The 25500-nt window shown below is 49.7% G+C and overlaps 1 protein-coding gene across 6 annotated transcripts in view; it reads left to right on the top strand.

Moving 5' to 3' along the window:
• The first annotated feature begins 259 nt into the window (after positions 1-259).
• Positions 260-25500, top strand: part of MED27 (mediator complex subunit 27) — a 239800-nt gene continuing 214559 nt past the window's right edge. For all 6 annotated transcript variants that reach the window (XM_086684348.1, XM_086684344.1, XM_086684350.1 and 3 more), the window contains exons 1-2: positions 260-500; positions 2589-2733. In XM_086684348.1, coding sequence (XP_086540474.1) covers positions 298-500; positions 2589-2733 — 348 coding nt within the window. In that variant the 5' untranslated portion in view covers positions 260-297. The remainder of the gene's footprint in view (positions 501-2588; positions 2734-25500) is intronic.

The following is a 25500-nucleotide window of genomic DNA, read 5'->3' as shown; positions in this document are numbered from 1 at the left end:
CCCAGGGGCGCAAGATTGGGTAAACGCCGGAACCTTCTGTATTTCCTTGTCACCGTTAAGAAAGCCGAGGGTGCAGCCTGACTTCCACACATCTAGGCGCTCACTTTCCTGCCCACTCATCTGTTCACTTGAACGGAAACCCTCTTTCCGACAACGTTAAGCCGGCATTGACCACCTGGGCAGCCTCGCCCCGCGAGAACTACATTTCCCAGAGGCCTTCGAGGGCCGGCGTCATCAGCGAGCGCGGCCTTTCGCTCACGAAGCCGGCTTTGGAGAGCCCGCTGCGGCGGCGGCAACATGGCGGACGTGCTAAGTGTCGGAGTGAACCTGGAGGCCTTTGCTCAGGCCATCAGTGCCATCCAGGCGTTGCGTTCCAGCGTGAGCAGGGTGTTCGACTGCCTGAAGGATGGCATGCGGAACAAGGAGACGCTGGAGGGCCGGGAGAAGGCCTTCATTGCGCACTTCCAGGACAACTTGCATTCGGTCAACCGGGACCTCAAGTAGGTACCGGCTGAAGGGGCCGGCGTCGGGGACCCCGCCCGGTGTCCACCCTGTCTCGACCCGGCGCGAGTCTTTCTAACCTGGGGCTGCTCTCAGTTTCTTGCTCCCTTGCTGTCTTTCCCTCCCCTCCAAGCCCATGCCTGTTCCTCAGGGACACCTCGTCCCCCACCCCCGCTTTCTCGTCTCCCTTCTCTTGGCCTCCTATTCCTGGCTGCCTCCCGCCGCCCTGGACCTCCCGTGTGGTCGTTCGGTTCCTGACGAGGAGACGTGCTCTTCCCACGAACTTCCACTTCACACCTCCGCTTCGCAGGTTTCTCACCTGTAGGCCCTCTGTGCCCCACCGTGTCTGATCAAGTACTGCCAAACGGGACCAGCTCAGCGCTGCCCCAAACCCAAGTGCGCTCGGTCTGATTAGCACCAGTGCCTCGCCCCTGAACCTGGAAGCCACCAGGTCCACTCTAGTCCACTTCCAAACACGATAAAACAGGCCTTGATCTGTACCTTTCCCGCGCCCCCGCCCCCTCCCAAACCACCTGATCAGGACTTCCTTCCCACTCTGCTCCTGGTCAGTTTCTTCCTCTGGAGAGACCTGATCTCAGCCTACACCAGCTCAGTCACCTATGTTTAACTCCCCTCCCCCCGTATTAATTCGTGGCCCTGTAGGGTTAAGGATTGTATGTTTCTTTCTCTTTCTTACAAGTCATTTTCTTCTATTTTCTAAGTGTTGTGGAAGAATTGAGTGAAAGGGTGATTGTGAAAAGCCCAGCACACAGTAGGAACCCTTTAAATGGTTAGGTCCTGAACTTCTCCTCCCTTCCTTAAGAGAGTGACACTTCTCAGAGACTTACAGGACTTTTGCTTCTCAGAACTGACCTTAGCAGGGAAAGGCATTTGGTAAGATAGTCATCCTACAATTTCTGGAATGGCTGGATTCTCCCCCCCCCCAACTTGGTTTCCTTAGTAACCAGCTGGAAGGAGGAGGTAGAATGGAGGAGGAGGTGGTGACCAAATGATGGGTGCCTCTTTTGATTTTTTTTTTTCCCCTTAAGCAGTTGGCATTCTTTTTTGGTGGGAAGCCAGGAAATCACACACCCCTCCTCAACTCCCACATCCACTTGCTGTCTGTCTCTGGCGCAGTGCCAGTTAATAGTTCCCCTGCTTGAGGGGTTGCACTGGCTGTTCTTCTTCTTCTTCTTCTTCTTTTTTTTTTTTTTTTTTAATTTTTAATGTTTATTTTTGAAGGAGAGACAGAGTGTGAGCGGGGGAGGGGCAGAGAGAGAGAGGGAGACACGGAATCGGAAGCAGGCTCCAGGCTCCGAGCCATCAGCACAGAGCCCGATGCGGGGCTCCAACTGACAAACTGTGAGATCATGACCCGAGCTGAGGTCGGACGCTTCACCGACTGAGCCACCCAGGTGCCCCCTGGCTGTTCTTATGTCTCTTGCGTTTCCTCTCTGATCTGCTTCCTTTGGTAATGTTCGGGGTCTTATAACCCTTCACCGTTCTAGAAAGTTCAAGAACATTTGCGTTCTGTCGCCTTTTAAAATCTTTACACGGTGGTGCCAAGAAGGTGGCTGAACATTCCAAAATGAGTGTGGCATGAGAAGCTGTTCCTAGAGAGTCTTTTGTTGAACAGTTTGAGACTGGCCTCACAGAATGTGCTCCTGGAATGTGCTTTTGCTGTTGGCTCACTTTCCCAGGCTTCTCTCGAGTTTTCCTGCTAGACCAAAGTGTTTGACACAGCCCCCTCGGTGGTGTCTTCCCGTTCCATTTGTTTATTTTATCTCTTCTTTGTTTTGTTAAGTTTCACCATCTGTGAAGTACCACGTACTAGTCTCTTCCTACGTGAATGATAAATAATTACCATTTATTCAGGTACTCGAATGATCTGTAGCTCGGTTTTAATAGAAGACAAGCTCCCAGTTAGGAGTTTTCTTAATTGTCCCTGATGTTAACCTTTCACAGTATTTCCTCTTAAGAGACTTCTTAAATTTTTTTTTTTTTTTTTTTTTTTAACCAATGTGGTTGGCTAAGAATTGGAGTTTCAGTGGAGTCAGGTTTATTTACTTTATCTCTTTCTTTTCCAGTGAGCTGGAGCGTCTGAGCAATTTGGTAGGCAAGCCATCTGAGAACCATCCTCTCCATAACAGTGGGCTGTTAAGCCTGGATCCTGTGCAGGACAAAACTCCTCTCTATAGCCAACTCCTTCAAGCATATAAATGGTCAAACAAGGTAAGGGAGACATGTCAGAAAGGGAGCTAATAGAGAAAAAGCTGAGTTTTCTTACATTTCAGAAATGCAGAAGGTGAAGGTAAGTCTTTCTTTTTTCTTTTTTTTTTGGGGGGGGGGGTTTGTTAGTTCTTGATTCAGCCTGGGGTTACAGATTTGGAATTTCTCTATGAGCTATTTCATAGTCCTCTGAATCTTTGAGGATTCATCATGGTGCTTGGGTAATTCCTTTTTTAAGAAGGTTTAAGTCAGGTACATTTAACCTGGAGACCTGGTGTGGGGAGCAGCTTTTGTGAACTCCTTGAAATCATATGCAAGATGTTGTGTTGTGTGTGTGTTTTTTTTTTCCCCCTCTGGGGAAGACTTCCTAGCTTGCATCAGATTTGGAAGCATCCATGACCCCTAGAAGGTTAAGGACTGGTGGTCTGAATGTTCAGCCACTGATGCTGTTTATGTTGCTTGTATTGTCTTCCCCTGTGGTCACTGGAAGAACATCGCGAGAGTAGTGTTTGTCAGACTATTCTCTACTCTTTAATTACTGTAGACTGCACTCGAGGGAGCTTGTTCTTTTTTTTTATTAAAATTTTTTTTTTAATGTTTATTTATTTGTTTTTGAGAGAGAGAGAGAGAGACAGAGCATGAGTGGGGGAGGCATAGAGAGAGAAGGAGACACAGAATCCAAAGCAGGCTCTGAGCTGTCAGCACAGAGCCTGACACGGGGCTCAAACTCACAAACTGTGAGATCATGACCTGAGCTGAAGTCGGATGCTCAACGACTGAGCCACCCAGGCGCCCCTGAGGGAGATTGTTCTGAACACGCTCCATGGAACTTGCTCCTCAAGGCCTCCGTCAGCAGGCAGGTCTGTGGCCTAGACCCTGGGACAGCTGTGAAGGGAAGACTAAACTAGAGTCTAAAAATAACGACAACAATTAGGCTCATAAGCCTGGCAACAGTCTGTTTACTGACAAGTTCCTTTTGTTTGGGTGCTTCGGGTTGTTGTGTATTTTTTTCCCTTGCTGATAAAGAATTAGAATATGTGTTTGGAATCAGCTTTCTTCATTACACTGTGCAACTGCTCTGGAAACGGTGGTTCTCACAGTTATTGATAGGGAGCTGCTCTCGCCCCCTCCAGTTATCCATCATCTTTTCCCTCTTTTCTGTGGTCCTTTCCCCCCTCTGTCTTGGATGCAGATGAGCACTGATGGTTTATCCGGCGAGCAAAATTTTTTCTTTGAGTTTCTCAACAGTATTTAATACACTTCGGTTTGAGGTAGAACTCTAGCAGCTAAGTCTGAGATTCAGGGAGAAGTGATTTGTGCTGGGGGGCATTAAAGAGAACTTGAACCTCTGACACGAACCCTTAGCCCGCAGGGGTTGTCCCCCAAACTCTGGGCTGCCATGGATAGAAACCCAGTTGGGTCTTGAGGATCCGGGCACCCAGTTGGTATGGGGACTGTCCCTCTCCTGTTGTCTCTAGGCCTGCTTTCCTGTGTTGGCCTGACGCCTGTGAGGGTGGACAAGACGGCCTGGCAGTTGTAGATTTGCCTGGTTCTTGTAGCAGGTGATCTCCTGCTGTCACACCAGACCCTGAAAAGGGATTTGAGCCCTGCTTGGTAGGTGGCTCCTATCTAAACAGGCCGTGAGTCCAGGAGCGAGATTCTCTGATTGGCTGTTACAGATCACCTGAAGCACAGGAAGTGGGGCTCCTTGGAGTTGGAGAGGCAGTTCCCAAAAGGAGGGGGTGCAGGGCAAATAAAAATTATTTCATTGCCGTAGCCAGGCGCGAGCCTGTTCCAGCCCCACGCAGACAACACTGCCCTATCTGGCTGTCCTGTTTGAGGCTCTTTGTTTTCCCAGGGGCACTGTAGGTCACCCTTCCATGAGTTTACCCTGGGATTGGGTGGGGTCTGATCAGTAGGCGTATGTGTGACTTATTTCTGGTTGGACTCCTGGTAGAAAGTCTTGCTTTTTGGTGTTTGGACACGGAAGCTGTGTTGGTGTATCACGTGGGTAATGTTTTTGGAATAGGCTAGAGCTATGGAGACTTTTCGGTGGCAGGAAAACTTAGGCTGCTCACAAAACCATGAGTGACCGGGACTCCAGGGGAAGTGACTGGTTTCTAATCGAGGCGATGGCACTTGACTTTTGAATGAAGGCAGTGTGCTTGTTCGCCAAATTTAATAGTGTATTGAAATAAACGTCCCTGCTCCCGACCCTTCCCCTTGCTCCAAGCTGGAGAAGAGGTTGTATTAAGGAAAATAACTATGAGGTGTATGGAACTTCTTGTCCTGGAGATGCTACAGATGAAAATAGATGGTAAATCCCACACAAGCCGTGTGAGAGATGGAGAGGTTTTTAGTTCTGTTCTGGGCCTGGTGAGCCTTCGTAGTAGAGTTCTTTCATCAGCTCCCTAGTGCCCCAGCAGAGGGGCGGTTTGGGGCTGCTCGTACCATTGATCAGTCGAAACAGAGTATGAGTGAGAGATGTGTAGTTTAACCCTTATTTTAAAGCTGAGCACCTTGAGGCCCACTGAACTGACCTGCTCACGGCCTCACAGCTAGACGAGAATTTGCGTTTCCTGACTGAGGTCAGCGTTCTTTTCCTCCAGATTTGATGCCTTAATCCATTTTGGCATAAGGTTTCCGACTACAGAAAACATTTTTCCCCTTCAGCGTTCGCCCTAGGAGCAGTTCACACGTTAGCTTTCATTCGTGAATCTGTACGCGTTTTGCTAATTTATAATGGTTTGTTGAGAGATGGAGTTGACAGACACGTGGTCTGCGGGGGCCCCCAAACTATTGCTCTCGTCCCGGACAGACATCACTAATCACCCTCTGCATTCCTTCCTGCTGAGGTCATGCAGGGGCTCACAGCTCTGTTCTGGGACTCAGGGGCCCCTGCCAATTATTCCAAGGTGGGCTGCAGGGAAAACAGGTTTCTTACTTCCATCGCGATAGATAATGTCCCATTTGACTATGACTTATTTATACCTTACCTTACTCTAGAAAGGATTTAAGGTAGATTGCAAGAATACACGAAGCCTTGAAAGAGAGAAGCGACGGTAAGGATGCCTTGTGTACATTTCTTTGATAAACTCAGGAAGCAGCCCCAAGAAATAAGCCAGTATTCTAATTTCCAGCTGGGGATATGGAGGCAGCAAGCAATCACGTGTGTTTATTTTGCCCCTCCTACAAACGAAAAGAGCCTTTTCGTCGCTGAAGCCTTCCTCATTCATCATTTTACCCTCAAAGAGTTTAAACCAGGAAGCGCATTCATATGTTAAGTGAAGTTTGGGGTGACTTGCCAATGTCAGCTTTGCACGCTGTTGGCTGAGAATTGAAGGAAGTGTGGGAAGGGCTTTAATACCACCCGTTATGTGACGAACTTTCTGTTGTATGTGCTGTTGGCCATAGAGAGGTCGCGTTCATGCTTAATGACTAATGATTTTCTTTAGGGGATTTTGTAATTTTCGTAAAGTCAGTTGGAATATTAATTACATGGTAGTTGGCATAATTGTTAGGATAACACATTTAAAAATTAATCTAATCTAATGAAATGATGGCAAATTGCTGTGAGCAGCACTTTCTCCGTGCTGAACTGGGGACAGACTTCAGCTTTTAACTATCATGCACCTATAGACGATTGTTCTGTAGAGGGATGACAGGCTCTCTTGAGGAGGGCACAAAATAATTGGCCTCCACGCTGTCCTTGCCGTAAGGTGGTCCACGTGGACGTTCTGTGGCCGATTATGCTCAGATATGCTGCGGGTTACACCACGCTTCTTCCGGAGACCCCTCCCCGGAGGTTTCCAGCCTCCTGTCACCAGGCTGTTCTTTCTGACTCTGACTTTTTTCGTTTGTTTGTGGCAGAGGCTGCTTGTGCATTTGCCTGAAACGCTGGCTAAGGTCGCAGCCTTTCCCAGGTGACAGCAGAAGCAGAGAAGACCCTGAAGGGTCACTTTTGGGGTGTGTGGGGGGGGGGGGGCGGGGTTGGGAAATGGGCGCCAAGGAAGGTGCTGCTGCTGCCTTCGAGGTTTCCACCTGCTTCATTTCTCATTTTTATTAGAGCAAGAGCTGCTTTCTATTCCGAGAACATTCCGCTGGCAAGTCTGAAGGCTTTTCCTCCATCCTGCCTCCCTGACCATTCCTACCAGCATTTAGTTAAATTAAATGGCTTGAAGCTGCTGTTACGTTTGCCTCGCTCAGATCCATCCTTGAAGGTGTTCCTCATGTGTCCTCATCTTGGAGCTAACGGGGGTGGGGTTGTTTTAGATTGAGCCTCTTCCACGTCCCTGAGGAGGCGCCGCGTCTGTCCTGTTCCCTGCTGGGCGTCCCCAGCACCTAGCAAGGCGCCTGGCACACAGCAAGCATTCCGTTAAAATTCACTGAATGAATGAAAGAAAAAAGAAAAGCCTCTTCTCTTGAATTTTTAATTTACAACCCCTTTTGCGGTTTGCTTGCTCGTGTTTTTTGATGAAGTACGATAAGGACATTGCCATTTTTGGCCATTACTGAGCAATCCAGATGCGCTACGTGGAGATGAGAGGCATTTCTGAGATCCTGTGATGGAGGCCAGGGCTGGCTTCCAGAAGGGTAATTTGGAAGGACAGCCTGAGGTCGGTTGAGGAACTGATGGTAAGCTCCTTGAGGGCTGAGGTTAGCAGTTTTATCCACAACGCTTGTCGCCCATGTGTCCTTTCTGAGAGGGCCGGGTCGACAGCAGGTGCTTCGGAGGGGATGGGGCTTGATAGCAGTCTTCTGGAGTCGACCGAGTCAGGCTAATTTGAGCTACAGCGCCTGATGTCAGGTGCTGTGTGGCAGCTGTCATTTTGGCAGTGGTGTGAAAACTGGGAAGAGAGTTCCATCAGTCTCTTGGGGGTTATCTGTCTCTGTGTATCGTCAGTACCCGATTTCTGTTCCTAGCATTTGCCTTAGCACCAGGCCCGCCCCTGAGAGAGGAATTAGTTCTTCTCTCTGATACGTGCTTGGGGACCACAGACTCATTAAGCACACAGTGCCCCCCAAACCTCGATTCGTCATCGTGACTTCGGACCAGGCGCGGTTGGGGATCGGCCGTGTCGTGAGCACAGGTGCCATTCTTAGGGGCGTCCTCTCACCAGCATGTGGCCGGCACAGCCCCTGCTCACTCAGAACGGGCTTGCTGCCACGGCGGGGGTGGCTCCTGGAGCGGCTGCCCTGGTGAGCCTCGAACCCTACACCCTTCTCCTCCCTCCCCAAGCCTTGATGCCGTGGAAGCCATTCTGAAAAGAACAGAGAGTAACGTAACCAGAAAAAGACAACAAAACAAAACCAGTCCCCTGGGATTTCTAGATACCGTTGGCGTCAGAAGCAGAGGAGAAGATAGCCAGAAATGTCAGGCCTTCCCTGTAAGTTCTGGAGTTAGGTTGCCTGTGTTCTGATCCGGTTCTGCGCCTTGAACAAGTGAGGAAGAAACTTTTGTAAAGCATCAGTGTCCTCCTCTGTAAAATGGGGATAATGCTAGTGTTTGAATCACGGTGTTGTAGGAAAGATTAAGTGAAGTCATGCACGTGGAGTGCCTTAGGAGACTCACATCCGGTCGGTGTTCTAGAAGTGGTAGTTATGTGTGTAGTTATTTATGGAGTGACGGTATCGCTCAGCAGTTCCGAGCATGGGCTCCAGAGCTGGGCTGCCGTGGTTCACCTCCTAGTCCTGCTGTCTGACAGCTGTGAGGCCCACCTCTCTGGGCCTCAGTTTTCTATTCGGTAAAATGGGGATGATAATTGCACCTACCTCAGAAAGGTATTCTGAGGCTGAACGGGGTCATACAGGTGAAGCATTGAGCTCGCACAGAGTTGCTACTCTCTGGGGGCTGGGCTGCTGTTATCTTCACAAACAACGATGAGGGACAGACTCCTGGGCCACACGGGGCTCTCCTTCAGTAATTTCTGCTCTATCGCACAGCTCCCCAAACTTGATTTTGGTATATTCTTCTGGAATTCTACCCATCAGAGAGTGTTTTAGGTAGTCAACACCTTTTTGCTCTGGGGAAGCCTGAGCGTAGATATCAGTAGTTCACACGTTAACGTGAACTAGTGGGAGGGAGATCTTTCCTCCTAAGACCTGGAGGTTGGACGGGGGGATTGAGAGTTTGGAGAGAAGGTTGCTCTTGGTGTGGAGCCCTGGGTTTTGGACAGGGTAGGATCGCATGTGGGAGTTGAGGGGCAGTAAAGGCAGGGTGAGGGTCCCGGGAAGAGACCTCAAGCGAGGAGGAGGGACTGCAGAGAAGGGGTTGAGAAGGGCTGTGTCTCGCTCAGGGCAGCCCATTCGTCCAAAGTGAGGAGGAACCTGCTCGCTGGGCGCTCGGGAAGGCCTCTCTCCCAGAGCTCGGCATTCAGATTGGTCTATAGTGCTCTTACCTGGTGGGAACACTGCTGTGGCCTAGTCAGGGATTTCTTCTTTTCTTTCTTTTTTTAAAATTTATTTATTTTGAGAGAGAGAGTCAGCGAGAGAGAGAGAGAGAGGGAGAGAGAGGATCTTAAGCAGGCTCCATGTTGTCAGTGCAGAGCCCGATGCAGGGCTGGAACTCAAGAACCATGAGATCCTGACCTGAACCAAAATCAAGAGTCATCGGATACTTAACTGACTGAGCCACCCAGGCGCCTCTAGTCTGGGATTTCTTGCGTCGTTTCTTTAGGAAAATGCTTGCACAGAAAGGCCAGTATAAAAATACACATTTGGATGCTATCCACTTTGTAAATTGGGTGTTTGTTACCGCAGGGCTCTGGGGTCGGACTCTCTTGGGTTTGAATCCCCAGCCCTCTCTGTCAGCTTTCTGATTTGGGGCCAGTGACATAAGCTGGCTCTGTCGTATCCTCCTCATCAAAGTGGTTTACAACGGCCTCCGTGTCAGGGCTGTGGTGAAGACTGATGGGCTTACCTCTGTGCCCCCCGGTGCCCAGAGCAGCGCGTGTGGTGGGTGTGCATTGGCGTTAGCTCATCCTACTCTTGTTGGTATTTCTGGTGAAGCGTGAGGAGGGCAGCATGCAGTTGTGACAACACGTGACAGAGCTTTTGCGAGACCGGCATTGAGTTTGGGCTGTTGCCTGGCTAGCCGCGTGCCCTGCTGTGTGACCGTGTCCCGGAGGCTGTACCCCTCTGGGTGCTGGCTTCCTTCCTGCTGGATTGAAGACTTGGGTCGGACGATCTCTCCGGTCCCTTTTGGCTCTAACTTGGGAAGAGTCGCAGAGTTATGTATGCGTTTCTGTGGTTATGCAAACGAAAGCGGGGGGGGGGGGGGGGGGGGGGGAGGCTGGAAGAGGGTAGCTCTTGTCCGGTAACCTTTCTTAAGCGTAGCGATTGTGTATGCATCTCAGAATATGCCAGAACAGAGCAGCAGCCTAGAGGACTTCAGTGGAAAATTACCTTCCAGAGGTTCTCTAGACGGCAGTAGCCTCTTGTAACACACTGAGTGTAAATGTTAATGAAAATCCAGTGATGCCCCTCTAATTCTAAATGGTTTCTGTCCCAAGGCTTTGGCCTAATTCCACATCTTTATGTTCTACTGACTAGTGGTTTCTGAAAATCGCCACTTTATTGTTGCCTGGAATCAGATTTGTGCCTCTCTCATTTTTTTTTTTTTTTTTTTTTCCTCTAAAGGAACAGGAACTCTCTCTAGAAGCTGCCCCGGGTGGCTGCAGAGGCTGCTAGACGTGTGTCACGCCTGCCCCCAGGAGTCAGTCTGTCTGTCTGTAGGGGACTCCTCTTGATTCCCTTCCTGGCTGTCTTGCATTAGCCTTTTCTGGGCTGATTAGGTTTGTGTGGTTTGTCCAAAGCCTTCTGGAGATTGTAACCAGAGCCTGAGAAGGGCACTTTGTCTTCTCTTCCAGGAATGTTTGGTAGAAAGGAAATCGTCCCGTATCATTTTTCTTCATGGTGAGTTGCACATTGACGGTGGGGGGAGGAAGCGCAGCGTTACAAGCACAGAGAGAATCCGATGTTATGCCTCCCTGTTTTCTCGCCGGCCCTCCTTCGCGGCGGTGCGAGCTGCGGAAATGCCGCTGGGTGATGAGTGCTGTTTCCCCTTGTACGATCCTTCCCCGGGCCACCTCCAGACCCACGTATCAAAGTCCCTACCAGACGTCTGCACTCAGAGACCCAGAGGCCTGGGAGACTGGAATCCGGAACTAAAATCCTACCCGCCACTCCCTGCCCCCCGGCCCCTGCTACCTGCTGCTCCTCGTCCTGGACACCAGCCAGGTGCCCGGCCCCTCACCCCTGCTGACCGAAATCGATGGGCTCCACCTCTTGAAAACCTTTTTTTACTCTTTCCTCCCTGTCTTGACTGTTACTGCCTGAGCCCGGGCCTCCATGATGGCCTGAGCCGATGCTATAGGCTTCCCACTGATTTCCTGCCCGTTCCTACCCCTTCTAATCTATTTTCCTCTCGACAGCTCCCCGGGGATCTTTATAACGTAGACATCTGATTGGTTGCTCCTCAGTGGTTTCTTCCATCTCTCTTAGGACCGAGGCCAGCTCCCCGGCTGGCACTTGGAGGCATTCTAGTCGATGTGCTCAGGGGCCTGAGTCCAGAAGCAGACAGCCCTTTGGCCAGATTCCTTAGCCTCAGTTTCCTCATCTGCAAATGGCACGCAGAGCCCCGCCTCTTAGGGTAGCTGTGAGGGGTACGTGAATACCGCTCTGGCGTGTTGAGCACAGCGCCTGGAGTGTTACCATTTACCAACAACAGTGAGGACGTAGGACTTCAGATCTGGCTCCCGTCCTCCCTCCCTTCCTTCCTTCTGGGAAAACAGGAACCCCAAACGTTTCATTGTGGAAAATTTCAAATATACACAGAAGTAATAAGTACACTCTTTCTCTGTGGGGTGTGAGGACCGGCGTGCTTTAAAGCAACTCCCAGACGTGTCACTTTGTCGGCAAACTTCACGGTTCAGCTTCCATGCCTCCCACTCTACCTGCTCTTATCTTTGCTAGTTCTTGTCTACAGAAGTAGATCCGAAGATCCACACGGGCCATGATCTTTTCATCTCAGGGCCTTTGCACATGTTATTCTTCCTTCTCCGTTCCTCCCTTTGGAAAACTCTTCCTCATTTCCATCTCAGCTGAGCTCTTACCTCCTCTAGGAAGTCTTCTGAGATATACCCAAATTAGGTCCTGGTGTTTACACCTGTGACTGCTTTTCTCCCACTCTGCCTGTTTGCGACCCCCCACAAGATTAAGCCTTGTCCTATACTAGGATTTGGACTTTGAGCCTCAGTCTGCTGGGCTGTAAAGTGGGCATGATACCAGTCTCATAGTGTTGATCCGAGTGTCTCATTAGGAAATGTGTATATCATGTCTCGTTCAGAGTGAGATATATAGTGGCATTTAATAAATAGTAATTATTGCCAGTAGCTGTTTCTAAATGTGCCATAAAACAGTATGTGAATAGGTACATCGAAGCCTCTAAATCTCTTCCTCTTTTCCTTTTTAGATTATTTATGTATGTGTTTTCCCTTCTGAATTAGCTTCTGTTGTTTCCCCTTGACATTTTCAGACTCCTGTTGTGGGAGGGGGGTGGAAGTGAGTGGCAGAGGCTTTCCACTGACTTCTCTGACCACCAGGCCCCATCTGAGGGATCTCCGGGCCGGGGCCGGGGGTGCCTGACGGGTGCACGTCTGTCTGGCCTTCGACTCTGGAGCGCTGCTGCCCGCATTCCCCTTTATTCGGGGTGCTTTTGCTGCAGTCACTTATTTGTTTTGGGAGGCTCCAGCTTGCAGCTTCCTGGGCTGGGGAGGGCTCGTTTCTGGCCCGTCTCTGGGCCAGGGCCTTGGCTCCGCCTTCTGTTCCTCCTTGCTGACTTGACAAAGTGAACAGAACTCGCAAATCCCCTCCCTTCCCCTGGGGACTATTTACTCATCCGGTCAGTTCTGGCAACTCCTGGCAAGTCGGTAACTTTGGTCTCCCCCTCCCTTTACTGTACTGGCAAACATCACAGCCTCTGAATTGGAGGCTCTTTCTGAAATTTCTGGCTTCATTTGTGGCTGCTCTGCCCGCCGCACCCCCGTCCCACTATGAGGAGTCCAGAGCGGTGACGGCGCCTGCTGCTTGCCATCCCTATTCTGGAGCCCCTGGTCCCTTCTTGAGTGCATGTTGTACCGCTTCCTCTTCCAGCCCGGTTAAAGTGTTGCTTCAGAGAAGCCTCTGGAATAATCAGGCCGAGCTGATCTTGTCTATTTTTGCACCACGGCGTCTCAGCAGCTGTACCGATCACATCATGCCGTAGCCCCTTGCTGTCCAGGTCTGTCCCCTTTTTACCAAGGTTGGGACTGTGGCATCATCTTTGAACACCTGGCATCTGGCACTTAGTAGGCACTTAGTAATTGAGCTGTGCCCCCCTCCCCCTCCCATATTTCCAAACAAACTCTAGGGGCCGTGCCTCTTTCCACTAAGTGGTGGATCTCAAAGGGACCTCAGTGGTCCGGCAGGTCTTTGACCCTCGTTATATACAGAGAGACTTCTCCCAGGCTATACTGCCAGCCCTCTAATTGGGGCCCGCGGTGCTTGGCAGTGTGGAAAATGAATGTCAGCTGAATGTCCAGAGCACCAGACAGGTTCCTTCTGCTGTTAAGGCCCACTAAAATACTACCTTTTATTTGTAGTTGTGAGGCCACCGACCCCGTCAGTGAGGCAGGCGCAGTGCTCAGTCCACTGAGGGCACCATCGGGGACAGGTATGATTCAAGGACCCCTACAGTCTTTGTGCAGAGTAAGGCCTTGCAGGGCCCAGCCTGGGTGTGGACGTGGCTCAGAGGAACTGCCCCGACTTCCATGCGTGAGGCGGCCCCAGACCCCGGGCTTCTGAGACGCAGGTCCCTCCCTCTGCTGTAAGCTTTGGACGTGGAAAGCGGAGCCTTTGTTGGGCAAGCCCCGAAGAGCAGGTGTCTGCCTTGGAGGCCCCTGCTGCCCTTGCCGACACGGGGGGTGTGCGAGGATGGCCGTGAAAAGGTAGTGCCACTCCCCACTTTGTTTTTTGTTTGTTTTTCTGTTTTAACAGGAAGTGTCCTCGTTTGGGTGCACGAGATGCCAATTGCTTTTCTCTTCTCCCCATTAGTGTGTGTCTACCTGTTTTAGGGTTGGGAGTTACATTGTGCCCTAGTCATTTTCAGTCGAAATAACAGTGGTTTCTCTATTATTTTTACCTTCGAGAGAGAGGGAGAGAGTGAGTGGGGGAGGGACAGAGAGAGAGGGAGACAGAGGATCCGAAGCGGCTCTGTGCTAACAGCGGAGAGCCCGACGTGGGGCTCGAACTCATGAACCGTGAGATCATGACCCGAGCTGAAGTCAGACGCTCACCTTGACTGAGCCACCCAGGCGCCCCGAGGCTTCCCTGATTATCGGTCCCTTGTCAGTCGTTCTCACCACTGAGCATTCCAGGCTCGGCTCTTTCCTGATGACTCTGTACGTGGAAGATTTTGAAGGAGGTGGGGGGGAGTCTGCACATTTGGGGTGTGTGCATGCATTCACATGGGAAAAAATAGTTGCTCTTGTTATAAAATGCTCAGTCTTACTCATTTCCAGACTATGCTTTTAGGTAGTGCGTTTTTTGCTAGCAAGTATCGAATTCGCCCATTCAGTGCCTACTTAATGAGCACCTACTGTGTTCGAGGCACTGTTCTAGACCCCACAGACAAAACTGATACATTTCCGTCTCCCTGGAACTTAGACTCTATCCAGATGTCTAATTTGATCAGAGGAGTTAAGTGCCCAAGGCACCTGGTAATAACGTTGGTCTTTTTTCCCTCTTAATTAGCGGCCCTCCTATGTCCCAGTTCACCAGTCTTAACCATCGGAAAGTCTTAACACACTCATGGTGTGCTGGGTGGCTTAACTGGCGGGTGCAGCTGGTCTCGAACAGTGTCTGAACATGGAGGAGCTTGTGTCTTGGAGTGTCGATGTCTTTTTTTTTTTTTTTTAATTTTTTTTTTCAACATTTATTTATTTTTTGGGACAGAGAGAGACAGAGCATGAACAGGGGAGGGGCAGAGAGAGAGGGAGACACAGAATCGGAAACAGGCTCCAGGCTCTGAGCCATCAGTCCAGAGCCCGACGCGGGGCTCGAACTCACGGACCGCGAGATCGTGACCTGGCTGAAGTCAGACGCTTAACCGACTGCGCCACCCAGGCGCCCCAATGGAGTGTCGATGTCTTAAGTATCATCCTGTTTTTATAGCTTGGCGCATTTTCATTCCGTCATATGCTTAATGCAAATGCAAATTTATTGCTAGTGATACCCAGTTTTCTGCTTTATTTGCCCTTGGCGTGTTACCCGCTTGCCCGCATCCCGCTCCAGCCTAATGCTGTGCTTGCTTTCAGGGGTCCTCGTTGATTCCAAGAGGACACTAAATGTGTTTCTTTCATTTGTGTCCAGAGGAGAAAAACAATCACTCAGTCCTCTTCAGGGTACTGACTTCCTTGCTGCTGCTGACCTCAGACCTGACCCGGTTGGTTTGTTTCCATGGTGAGAGAACTCTCTATGTTCTCTGTGATGTGTGTTAGTGATTCTTAGGCACTGTATTTGCAGCTGGGTCCGTTTAAATTTCATTTAAATACCTGATGCCCTGAGGGACGATTTTACCCCTGGGGGACATTGGCCTTATGCGCCGACTATAGCACCTCCCCCAGGGTCAGGCTGGGTCCTCTGCGTGCCCTGCGCCGTCTCCGATCGCCCGACTGCCCGCCCGGTTGTGTGTCCAGTCGTTTCTTCATCTCAACCACTTAAAGCCACACTTTATAGTTCAGTATGCTTCCTGGAGTTGAATGCATTGATTCAGACTCCTGCATCATCCATGGTATTTGTGATGAGAATTAGAATCACCGGAGTTTCCAGACAGAGCGAATTCGCGACTTCTTCCTGGTGAGCAGAAAACGATCCAGTGGCCATTGAAGAGTTTTGTTTAATGATTCGGTGGCAGTGCGTCCTCCTGTTAAAATCACCGTAGCAGTCTCTGTATGGTACAGTTCCTCTCCATGCCTCTCTGTCTTCACCTGTAAAATGACTTTGAGGACGCTTCTCTCCCTGTGTGGTGACTGCACAGGGCCGGCACGTAGTAGGCACTCAGTGGGTGTTTGTTCTTTTTTTTTAAAGTTTTATTTGTTTATTTTGAGATGGAAAGAGAGGGTGTGAGCAGGGGAGGAGCGCACACACACACACACACACACACACACACACACACAGAGGGAGAGAGAGAACCCCAAGCAGGCTCCATGCTGTCAGTGGGGAGCCCAATGTGGGGCTCAAACCCATGAACCGGGAGACCACGACCTGAGCTGAAATCAAGTCGGAGGCCCAACCAACCGAGCCACCCAGATGCCCCGTCAATTTGCCTTTTGTCACTGCAGCTCCTGCCTCCTGTACCCTCCACCCATAAATACGTGACTCGTGCCAGCAGAGACATGCCCGCTTAGCTAGGTTACCTCCAAGCTTGGCATGGAGGGCAACGATGCTAGCTCTGATTGCCTTTAAAATGTTAAACCGCAGAGGATTATGGAGGCCGATACTCTTGTATCCCTTGTTTTCCCCGTCTAAAATGGAGCAGTCCGTGTTAATTTTAATTACTTGGATGAGCTCAAACATTGAGATTTTAGTGCATCTTTGCAGTAGCTCAGATGGCATAACCACATTATTCTGCTGGCAGTTCCTTGGGATTCTCGGCCAAAATGCTCTATTTGGGACCTCTGCTTATAAACCTGGGACGTGGTAATTTCCCAGCAAGATGTCTGGGGGGGAATGTTGCTTTTCCTGTTGAGACTTGCTGCAAATAGTGAAGCGTTGGGTGCCACAGTGCTGGGCATGTATTGTTTTTGAGGGAGGTTTTCAAAGCTTTTGGTTAGCAGAGGGTCTCTTGGGGGAATTGCTGTTTTCTGATGAGTCACAAAATGGGAAAGGCCTCTCGTAATTCTCCAGTTTGGTTTTGGTCCTGAAGGGACATTGACAGCCCCTGTAGCTGGCGTGGGCTGGAAGGCAGTTCCCAGCGACCTGCCTGCCGCACCTCCTGTCCCCAGCTCCTGCTCTGTGGATGACAACAGGCCAGCCTCGCCGGAGGTGACGAGTTGAGAGCTGATGTCCGGTAGATAGCTGGAAATGTCAGACTCCGCGGTGGGTTAAGGAAAACCAAAGTGGAACCAGGCAGTATCCTGGCCTTTGGTGATTTCACCCAGTCTGCACGCCAGCTGCAGCGAGCCCCCACGTGTCGGGCCCTGTGCTCACGCGTGGTTTCTGGCGCTTGGCACCAGCATGGAGCCCCGTGCTTCTGTGCTTAGTGAGCGTTTGTTGCCAGTGGGAGCGTGCGTGCTCCCACCCTGCTTCGGGCTGTCTTCCACGGCCAGGTCAGTTGCAGGCTTCCTAACTGGCTTCCCAGTCTCACCACCTCCTGTCTTGCCCCGTGCAAGCCAGAGAGACACGGTGCAGGTTTGATCACATAAGTCTCCTCCTTAAGATGCGTTGATGATTCCTATACTCAGGTTTAAGAGAAACCCCATAATGTAGTTTGTAATGCTCTCACTGTGACCCCTGGGCCCTGGCACCTGGCCACCTTCTTGCTTGAGTAACCTGCTTGTCCTTTCCCCTTCACTAAGCCTGTTTGAATGGGCTCTGCTCCTTTCTTATTTCGTTCATACTTGCTCATTTTGTTTTGTTTTGTTTTATTGTATTGTATTTTTTAAAACCATGGTCTTTCATTTTTTTTTCAAGTTTATTCGTTTATTTTGAGAGAGAGAGAGAGAGAGAAAGTGAAAGTGTGAATGGGGGAGGGGCAGAAACAGAGGGAGAGAGAGAGAATCCCAAGCAGTCTCCTGATGTGGGGCTCAAACCCACCAACCGTGAGATCGTGACCTGAACCAAAGTCAGATGCCCAACTGACTGAGCCACCCAGGTGCCCCATCTCATTTTAGTTTCCCACACCTTTAGAGTCACATACTTGGGAGATTCTTGAAGTCCGCAGCCTGCACCGCTGCCCACATCGTGTGTGGTTCCGTTGAGCTGTAAGTACTGATCGCCCTGACTGGGGCCAGGGATATATCCTGTTCATTGTGTTTGCAGTGGCCGGCAGGGCCCATCGGAGAGAAACCAAAGCAGGAAGACACTTCAGCTAAATAAGTAGCTTCATAATCTTGGAAGTCAGTATTGTAATTTTAATAAAATGTGTTTCTGAGGGGAGGAGGTGGGGGCCTAGGTAGGATTTAAGGTCCCACTTTTCTTTAGGTTTGGGGTGAGATGACTTTTAACCGCTGTATTTCCCGAGCGCACAGCTGCTGAGATGTCTTTATTCGGTTTGTGGATTCTACTCACAGCTTGACTTGCTGAAGGATAATGCAGATTAAGTTTTTTTTTTTTCTTCTTAAACTAGTTTGGGGCTACAAACAGAAGGCAAATTATCTTGATTATTTTGAGGCAAATATGAAAAGGGCAAAGAAAGCATGCAGTGAAAGTTACAGAGGTCTCTTCTACTTAGCACTTGCAACTCCAAAAGCATGGGAGCGTCCCTCCTCTCATCAGACTGGGAGAGGCAGCGTAGCATGGCCTTAAAAGCATGAGCCCTGGGGCCAGATTATCTGGGTTCAAGTCCTGCCTCTTCCCTTTACTGCTTGTGACCTTGGGCAACTTACTCCTGTTTCCTGATCGGTAAAATTAGGTTGATAACAGTGTCTCCACCAGGGTTTGTGGTGAAGGTCAAAAGCCTAGTCTGTGTGAGGGTCAGAAGCATGGCTGGGTAGCTGTCCCAGATGCTCCCCATCACCAAAGGTTGTCTCGTAGCCCTGCATTTTTGTCTTAGTTCCCTGCGGAGGGAACTCACGCTCCTGAAAGTTCAGTGACCTGCCCCCGGCCACCAGGTGTAAGCGCCTGAGAAGATTCATACATCATCTGATTCCCAGATCCCTTTACTCTGTAGTCTGAATCCACAAGGTAAAATCTTTCAAAGGGGCACATGCACCCCCATGTTTACAGCGGCACTATCGACAGTAGCCAAAGTATTGAAAGAGCCCAAATGTCCACGGATGCATGAATGGTTAAAGAAGATGTGGCATATATATAGACAATGGAGTATTACTCGGCCATCAAAAAGAATGAAAGCTTGCCATTTGCAACAATGTGGGTGGAACTAGAGGCTATTATGCGAAGTGAAATTAGTCAGAGAAAGACAAACGTCATATGACTTCACTCATATGAGGACTTTCAGAGACAACAGATGAACGTAAGGGAAGGGAAGCAAAAATAATATAAAAACAGGGAGGGGGACAAAACAGAAGAGACTCTTAAATACAGAGAACAAACTGAGGGTGGCTGGAGGGGCTGTGGGAGGGGGATGGGCTAAATGGACAAGGGGCATCAAGGAAGACACTTGTTGGGATGAGCACTGGGTGTTGTATGTAGGGGGTGAATCGCTGGATTCTACTCCTCAACTCATTTTTATACTATATGCTAATTTGGATGTAAATTAAAAATAAATAAATAAACAACAACAACAAAAAAGAAATTTCCAAAGGTTTGCTAACATCATTATGGATTCTATGTTCCTGAGCATTTATGTAAGTTACAAAAGTCATTGTCAATCATTTATTTTCAATACATAAATGGGCTGGCAAAAGAGAATCTCTTGTGTGAATCATAACTCCCTAATTTACCTCTATTGCGTGACAATTTCAGGCTAAAAAAAATTGTTATTTTGGTGGTGGTGTCTCTAAATTTGAGTTGCTAAAGCATAGCTTAGCTCCACAGACCTTCGGGACCATAGACATGATCTTTGAACTTGGTTATCACAGTTCTCCACTCCTGCGGCTTCTGCTAATGCGTGGCAGAGGTGACATGGAAGGAGTTTAAGCATGTGATTGGGGGGAGGGTTGGACTGTGTTATATTCTGCGCCTGTCAGTTTTCTGCTGTCTCCCACCCTGACTGGTGCTTGCCTATTGTTTGTGTTTGATAAAATACGTATTATAAAGAAGTCCCTTCACAAAAGGCAGGAGTTCTCAATCCGGGGTCTGTTGTGGTCAGGCTTCTGTTGGGTCCATGACTCTATGTAGGGACATTTTCCAGGAGAATAGTCCTTAGTTTTCATTGGAATTCACTCATTGGTCTGTGGCCCCAACAGGCTTAAGAACTGCCACCATGGAGGAAGAGTATTGTTTGTTCTTTTTTTAAACTTGTAAACAAAGCATTTTATTAATAAAATATTTATACCCTTCATACAGTACAACAAGTTTTGTAGTGATTTAGCGTGTTATATATTCTATAAAAGTTATTATAGAATACTCCAGCCAAAACAGTAGAGTTGTTTTTTAAAATTTTTTTAAACGTTTATTTATTTTTGAGAGACACAGAGAGATGGAGCGTGAGCGGGGGAGGGGCAGAGAGAGAGGGAGACACAGAATCCAAAGCAGGCTCTAGCCCTGAGCTGTCAGCACAGGGCCCGATGCGGGGTGCGAACTCATGAACTATGAGATCGTGACCTGAGCCGAAGTCGGAAACTTCACCAGCTGAGCCACCCAGGCTCTATACTATAGTATATATATGTATATATATATATATATATATGTATATATATATATGTATATATATATATATATAGTATAAAACACTGTAGTTTTAAAGTATGCCAGATTAGCCTTCATTTGCAAAAACTGTCTCCTACATGCTAGGAGGAGTATATAAAGTATACTCATATATATATAAGTATAAACAGCAGAATCTTCCAACTAGAATCAGAGGGTCTGGGAGTATTGTTACTTTTTATACCACATCACCCTCCACTGTCCCTGACCCGGGCTGGGCAGATCCTCCCAAGGCTGGCCTTAGAGCCTTGAGGACCGGGGCCTGCAGGCACATGTGTGAGTGAGGTGCCTTCCTTCTTTGTAGCTCTGGCTTACTGTGTGATCCGAGAACTTGCTTCCAAAGTTGTGCTTCAGCCCCCATCCCTTGTGGCCTCATTCGTTCCTTGTCCCTCCCCTCCCATCCTTTATGTTCTTTCCTAAGGTGTCCTTCAGTGTCGCAGAAATGCTGGCCGACACAGGAGGAGGCTTGCATCAGTTAGTTGATGAAGGGGGACTATTATCTGGGGCTGCTTTGGGGTCGTGGGGGACAAAGGTAAGACTTGTGGGTACCTTTCTCTGAAAGCACAGAGGAAAATGTTGTGAAGCTGTGTGCTTGAAGATTGAGCTTTGAAGCTGAGCAACATGGTGCGATTGGTGGAGAGGATAAAGGGCTTCCTACAGAAGCTCGGAGAGGGCGGCCCTCTTAATGAAGGATCCAGCAAACGGGACGATTGAACGGATTGTGCAGCGGTCCCGATAACACACACCGGTGCTGTGTGCTCCTTCCCCGGAGCGGTGGAAGCGAAGGGCGCTTGTGAATCGGCCTGCATAGGGGCTGCTTTATGGCGCGCCCGTGTCATACTGGTGTCGGTGGAACCAGCAGCCAGGAAGCCCAAGGTGCTGCTGTACAGCTTTTTTGTCAGTTCTTGTCACTTGTTCCCTTGGCCCATCTTCTTCCGCCTGTGTCTCTCTGCTGGTGGCCGTATGTGTGCACTTCTGCAGGATCGTGTGTCCCTGCCTCTCACCCTGCAGTCGGGACTCTCTCGTTCTGCCACCCGCCTCTACAGGTGGGACTGTATTTCTGCTACTCAGTTATGCTTTTTACAGAAGAAATGGAAACTGAATGATCGTTAATTCGTTAATATTTTTTCTGCCCCGAACCTCCCCTCCTTCACTGGCAGTGAGGTATCTAGACTGAATCCGGGCTCTGCAGTTTATTTACTGTGTGACCTTGGGCAGACCCCTTGGTCTCTCTCGAGCCTCAGTTTCCATATCTTTACATGGGGTTGATAATAGTTCTTACCTTCGTGGGTTACCAGCGTTAGGTAAAGAACTGGCTCAGAGCTTAATAAATGTAAGCTCTCAGGAGCTTTGCTAATGAAATTTATTACTGAAGATTGACACTCATGTCCCGATACTAACCTGACCTCCCGATAGCAATTCCAAGTAAGGAGGTGGGTAAGAGAGGGCATGAGTCCCAGTCACCTATCTTGGCAGACAGAGATCTCGAGCTGTGTTTTGGGCAAGGCATGTTAATGGCTGCTTCCTCCCCAGTCTTTGCTTTCCCGAGGATTTATTTCCAGCCGTGATGTGTCAATGGCCGTGGGTGTTCAGGCTGTAATGGATCTTGTGTTTAAGGCTTCCGTTGTCACGGCTCAGCAGAGCCTTCCCTCTGCCCGCCCCTCAGATGGCTCCGTCTCCTCTGCCCCCATCACCTGCCAGCTCCGATTTGGGGGCTGTGACACGCAGCCTTGGAGCGGTTGGCAGGTTGGCCTTAGGAGAAGCTAGGCACTGGAGCTTGCCAGCGCAATTTGTAATTGATTAATTTATTTAATCTAACTATCTTGTATCAACCTGAGAGGATAATTATGCACAAATTACTGTTTAGACTTGAGGCTTGTCTCCCTTTAACTAAGCCCCACGCTGGTCTGTAGCTCTTGACCGAAGTCATTCTGAGGGTGATTCTTTCTCCTCTTGTTCTCCCTGAGTTACCAGCCTCTGTCCGAAGTGAATACTCTAGTTCGAGTTAGAAGCTTTGAAGAAGGGCAAGGCGCTTGTTTGCATTCTGATCCTGTAGGTCCCGTCTGCTTGTGGAGAATGGTTCTCTTTTATCTTTGCAAATGAGTCAATTCCGTTTTTCTCCAACGTAGTGAGGGTGTGTAGTCCACGGCTGCTCCGTTCTTTCAGGTACAGGGGGGTCTTCAGGGTGGGGTCGGACTGGGTTCGGTAGTTCTCAGGGGTGGGAAGGAGGTGTGGATGGCGAGGAGTGGCACGTTTGCCAAATCCCTTCTGTTGTATTGAATATAACACGCCATTGAGCGTAAGACGCGTCATCATCGCCTGTGCCACCGAGAAGGACAGAGCTAGAGATAAATTTTTAGACACCAGGATCATAAGATGCATCGTGATTTCAGAAAGTTTTGGAATAAGTGAAATGCGCTATGTTGGGAATGGGTGTGGTTACAAAAGCTTTTCCAAACCCAAGTTGTAGAGATGTGGATTTGGAGGGCCCAGACATTTTTGTCACACAGCACCCTTCACGTGACCTTTCGATTACTGAAAATAGTATGCACTTTGCCTCTCTGTGCGTAGGGAGAGGGGACTGGAATCCCTATATGGTATCTGTCATATCACGCTTTTTCTGTATGGCTCTCAAATGTTCACGTTCAACGTTATTTTCACTCAGCCTAATATAAAGACTTCGCTTTTGTAATTGGTGGCCAATCTCATGTAATTCTTAATGTTAAGAAAGATAAGATTGGATGGGGCACCTGGGTGGCTCAGTTGGTTAAGCATCTGGCTTTTCATTTCAGCTCAGGTCATGACCTCTCAGTTTGTGAGTTCGAGTCCTGCATCGGGCTCTGTGCTGACAGCGCAGAGCCTGCTTGGGATTCTGTCTCCCTCTCTCTCTGCCCCTCCCTCTCTCTCTCTCTCTCTCTCTCTCTCAAAAATAAATAAGCAAAGATTTAAAAAGATAAGATTGGCACTTTTGAATTTTTTCCCCGTGAGCACAGAACATTCCATTGTTTATTGCACTCACTGGGGGCCACAGTGATGACTTTTCCATCGTCATCAGGAGGGGCTGAGCAAGCAGAGAGGGTGCGTTGTTGATTCTGGCATCTCGGAGAAAGATAAACTCGGTTTTCTGCCTTCAGGGGGCTTACTAGGATGAAATTCAGGGAGTCTTTTCACTTTGATGAGTAATGCTTGGGTCATCTGGTGAAAAATCCCAGGTATAGGCAGAGTTTTCTGGCTGCTAGCTGATTTTGTATCTGGAAATTGCAATTCTGGCCTCTCCTTGGCTCCTATCTGTGCTCCTATTTATCCTAGAGTAAATGAAGTTTACTGAGTTTTACTAAGTTATTCCTGATTATTTCAGGCAGAAGGAGCCTGGCCACAGATGCAGGAGAACGTCTAAGCGCCATACCAAGTGCGTGCAGCCCCCTGCGGCAACACTTTCAATAGTCCTGCTTAATGGAGTTGGCTGACGATCACCTCAGGTGATGCAGGCTTACTTTTGCCTTTGTCTAGTCTCCTTAGGTCGCCAGGAAAAGAGTCACCTGAGTTCATGTCAGCAAAAAAGGGGCATTTGTTGGGTGTTTCATGGAACCAGAGGGCAGGAAATAGAGCCAGGCCTTCCTATGGGGCCGCCGCCAAAAACCAGAGAGATGTCTGGACCCAGAACTTGGCACTCTAGGAGCCGCGGTCGGGACAAGGGTCCCTGCTTCTTCGTGCGTCTCCTCCATCAGGCTCTCCTGTGCGGGCAGGCACAGACAGGTGTGCTTGGTGGAGCAGGACGGCCTCATGGCCTCTGACATTACCTGACCCCAGTTTAGGTGAACGGTGTGGGCCGGGTGAGGAGCCTCTCAGTTCCACTCTCCAGAAGGGAATCTGGAGCCCTCTGTCTGTTCTGGTCTGATGAGCGTGTCCCCGGAGATGGGGCGGGCTGCCTCCGGACGGAGGGTCGTGCGGAGCCGTTCTGGAGGCCTCGATCGGCAAGGCCACCCTCAGTCGCCACGCCTGTGCCTTCCTGTGTTCCGCTCCGAACGTTGCAAAGCGGCTCTTCCGAAGTGGCACTTCCCTGCTTGGAAGTTGGGGATGCCTTCCCCTAGCCGTGCCCGCGTCACGTATCTGGAAATTGGTCCAGATCGGTCACCGCCTGACCGTCACCAGGGCGGCTGCCGCGGGAGCATGAGTTTTATTCCTCGTCTTCCCCGTCCTGACAGTTCCACGAGGGGTCCGTTCAGAGGGAGGCAGGGTCGCCTGAGTCCCTCGCAGGAGCAGGGGGGTGCAGGAGGACTAACAAGGAGCTGCAGACACTGCCAGCGTTTGTCCTGCGCGACGAAGGGTCCGTGATGAAGGCCCGGAGTAAACAACGCGCCGTAGTTGCGGTGGTGGGAACGGAGGCAGGTGCTCTGGCAGCCCACGCGGGACAGTAAAATTGCAGACTTGGGCGCCCAGGCGTGTGACCTGATGGTTAGGCACCTCGGGCTCTGTCTGAGGCCCGGTCACCCTGTGCCTCCACTGCTTCCTTCCTACGTGCCCTGGGGGCAAATGGCTCAACCCCTCCGTGCTTCCTCCTCTGCAAAATGGGCCCAAAATGGGCCTCACCATGGCGGCTGCCTCACTGGGTTGTGGTTCGGCCTCGGTGAATTGCTACACCTGCAGCATTTAGAATGATGTCTGGCGCATAATAAAGGCTCCGTGAATAGCCACTTGCCTTCGTGTTATTAATCATTCCAGTTGTGCCGTGGTGGGCGGAGGTCAGACTGACGTGAGATGTTTACTCTCTCTGTGGATTTAATGGTCCTGGCTGCTCTTGGCTCCCGTGAATGGGTGGGTGATTGGGGGGGGGGGGGGTCCTCTGTGCACTGACATTAGTCCAAATGCTTTACCCTTCCTAATGTTGTCTCGGAGGCAGCTTGTCAGTGCTACGAGCGAGTGTAGGGCATCTTAATAGCAGATTTCATTTGTGGTTTGGAGTATGAGTTGACCCACATCTAAATCCTTCTTGATTTAACTGTCTTTGCTGTCCTGTTTGATCTTGTAAATATTAATTTCATCTGGTTGTATGTGTGGTTTTCAATGGTCCCGAGGTTAATTACTGTATTTTGTTTATAAAGTACTCATAGAAGGCTAGGCATATGGTAGAGACCTTACAAAAGCTCAGTCCCAGTTGTGGCCTAAAGACTTGTAATAAGACTT

The sequence above is a fragment of the Puma concolor genome, chromosome D4 (genome assembly GCF_028749965.1).
Source record: "Puma concolor isolate L17-30 chromosome D4, mPumCon1.1.hap2, whole genome shotgun sequence".
NCBI classification, from domain to species: Eukaryota; Metazoa; Chordata; class Mammalia; order Carnivora; family Felidae; genus Puma; species Puma concolor.
This window is presented reverse-complemented; position numbering and strand designations above follow the sequence as displayed.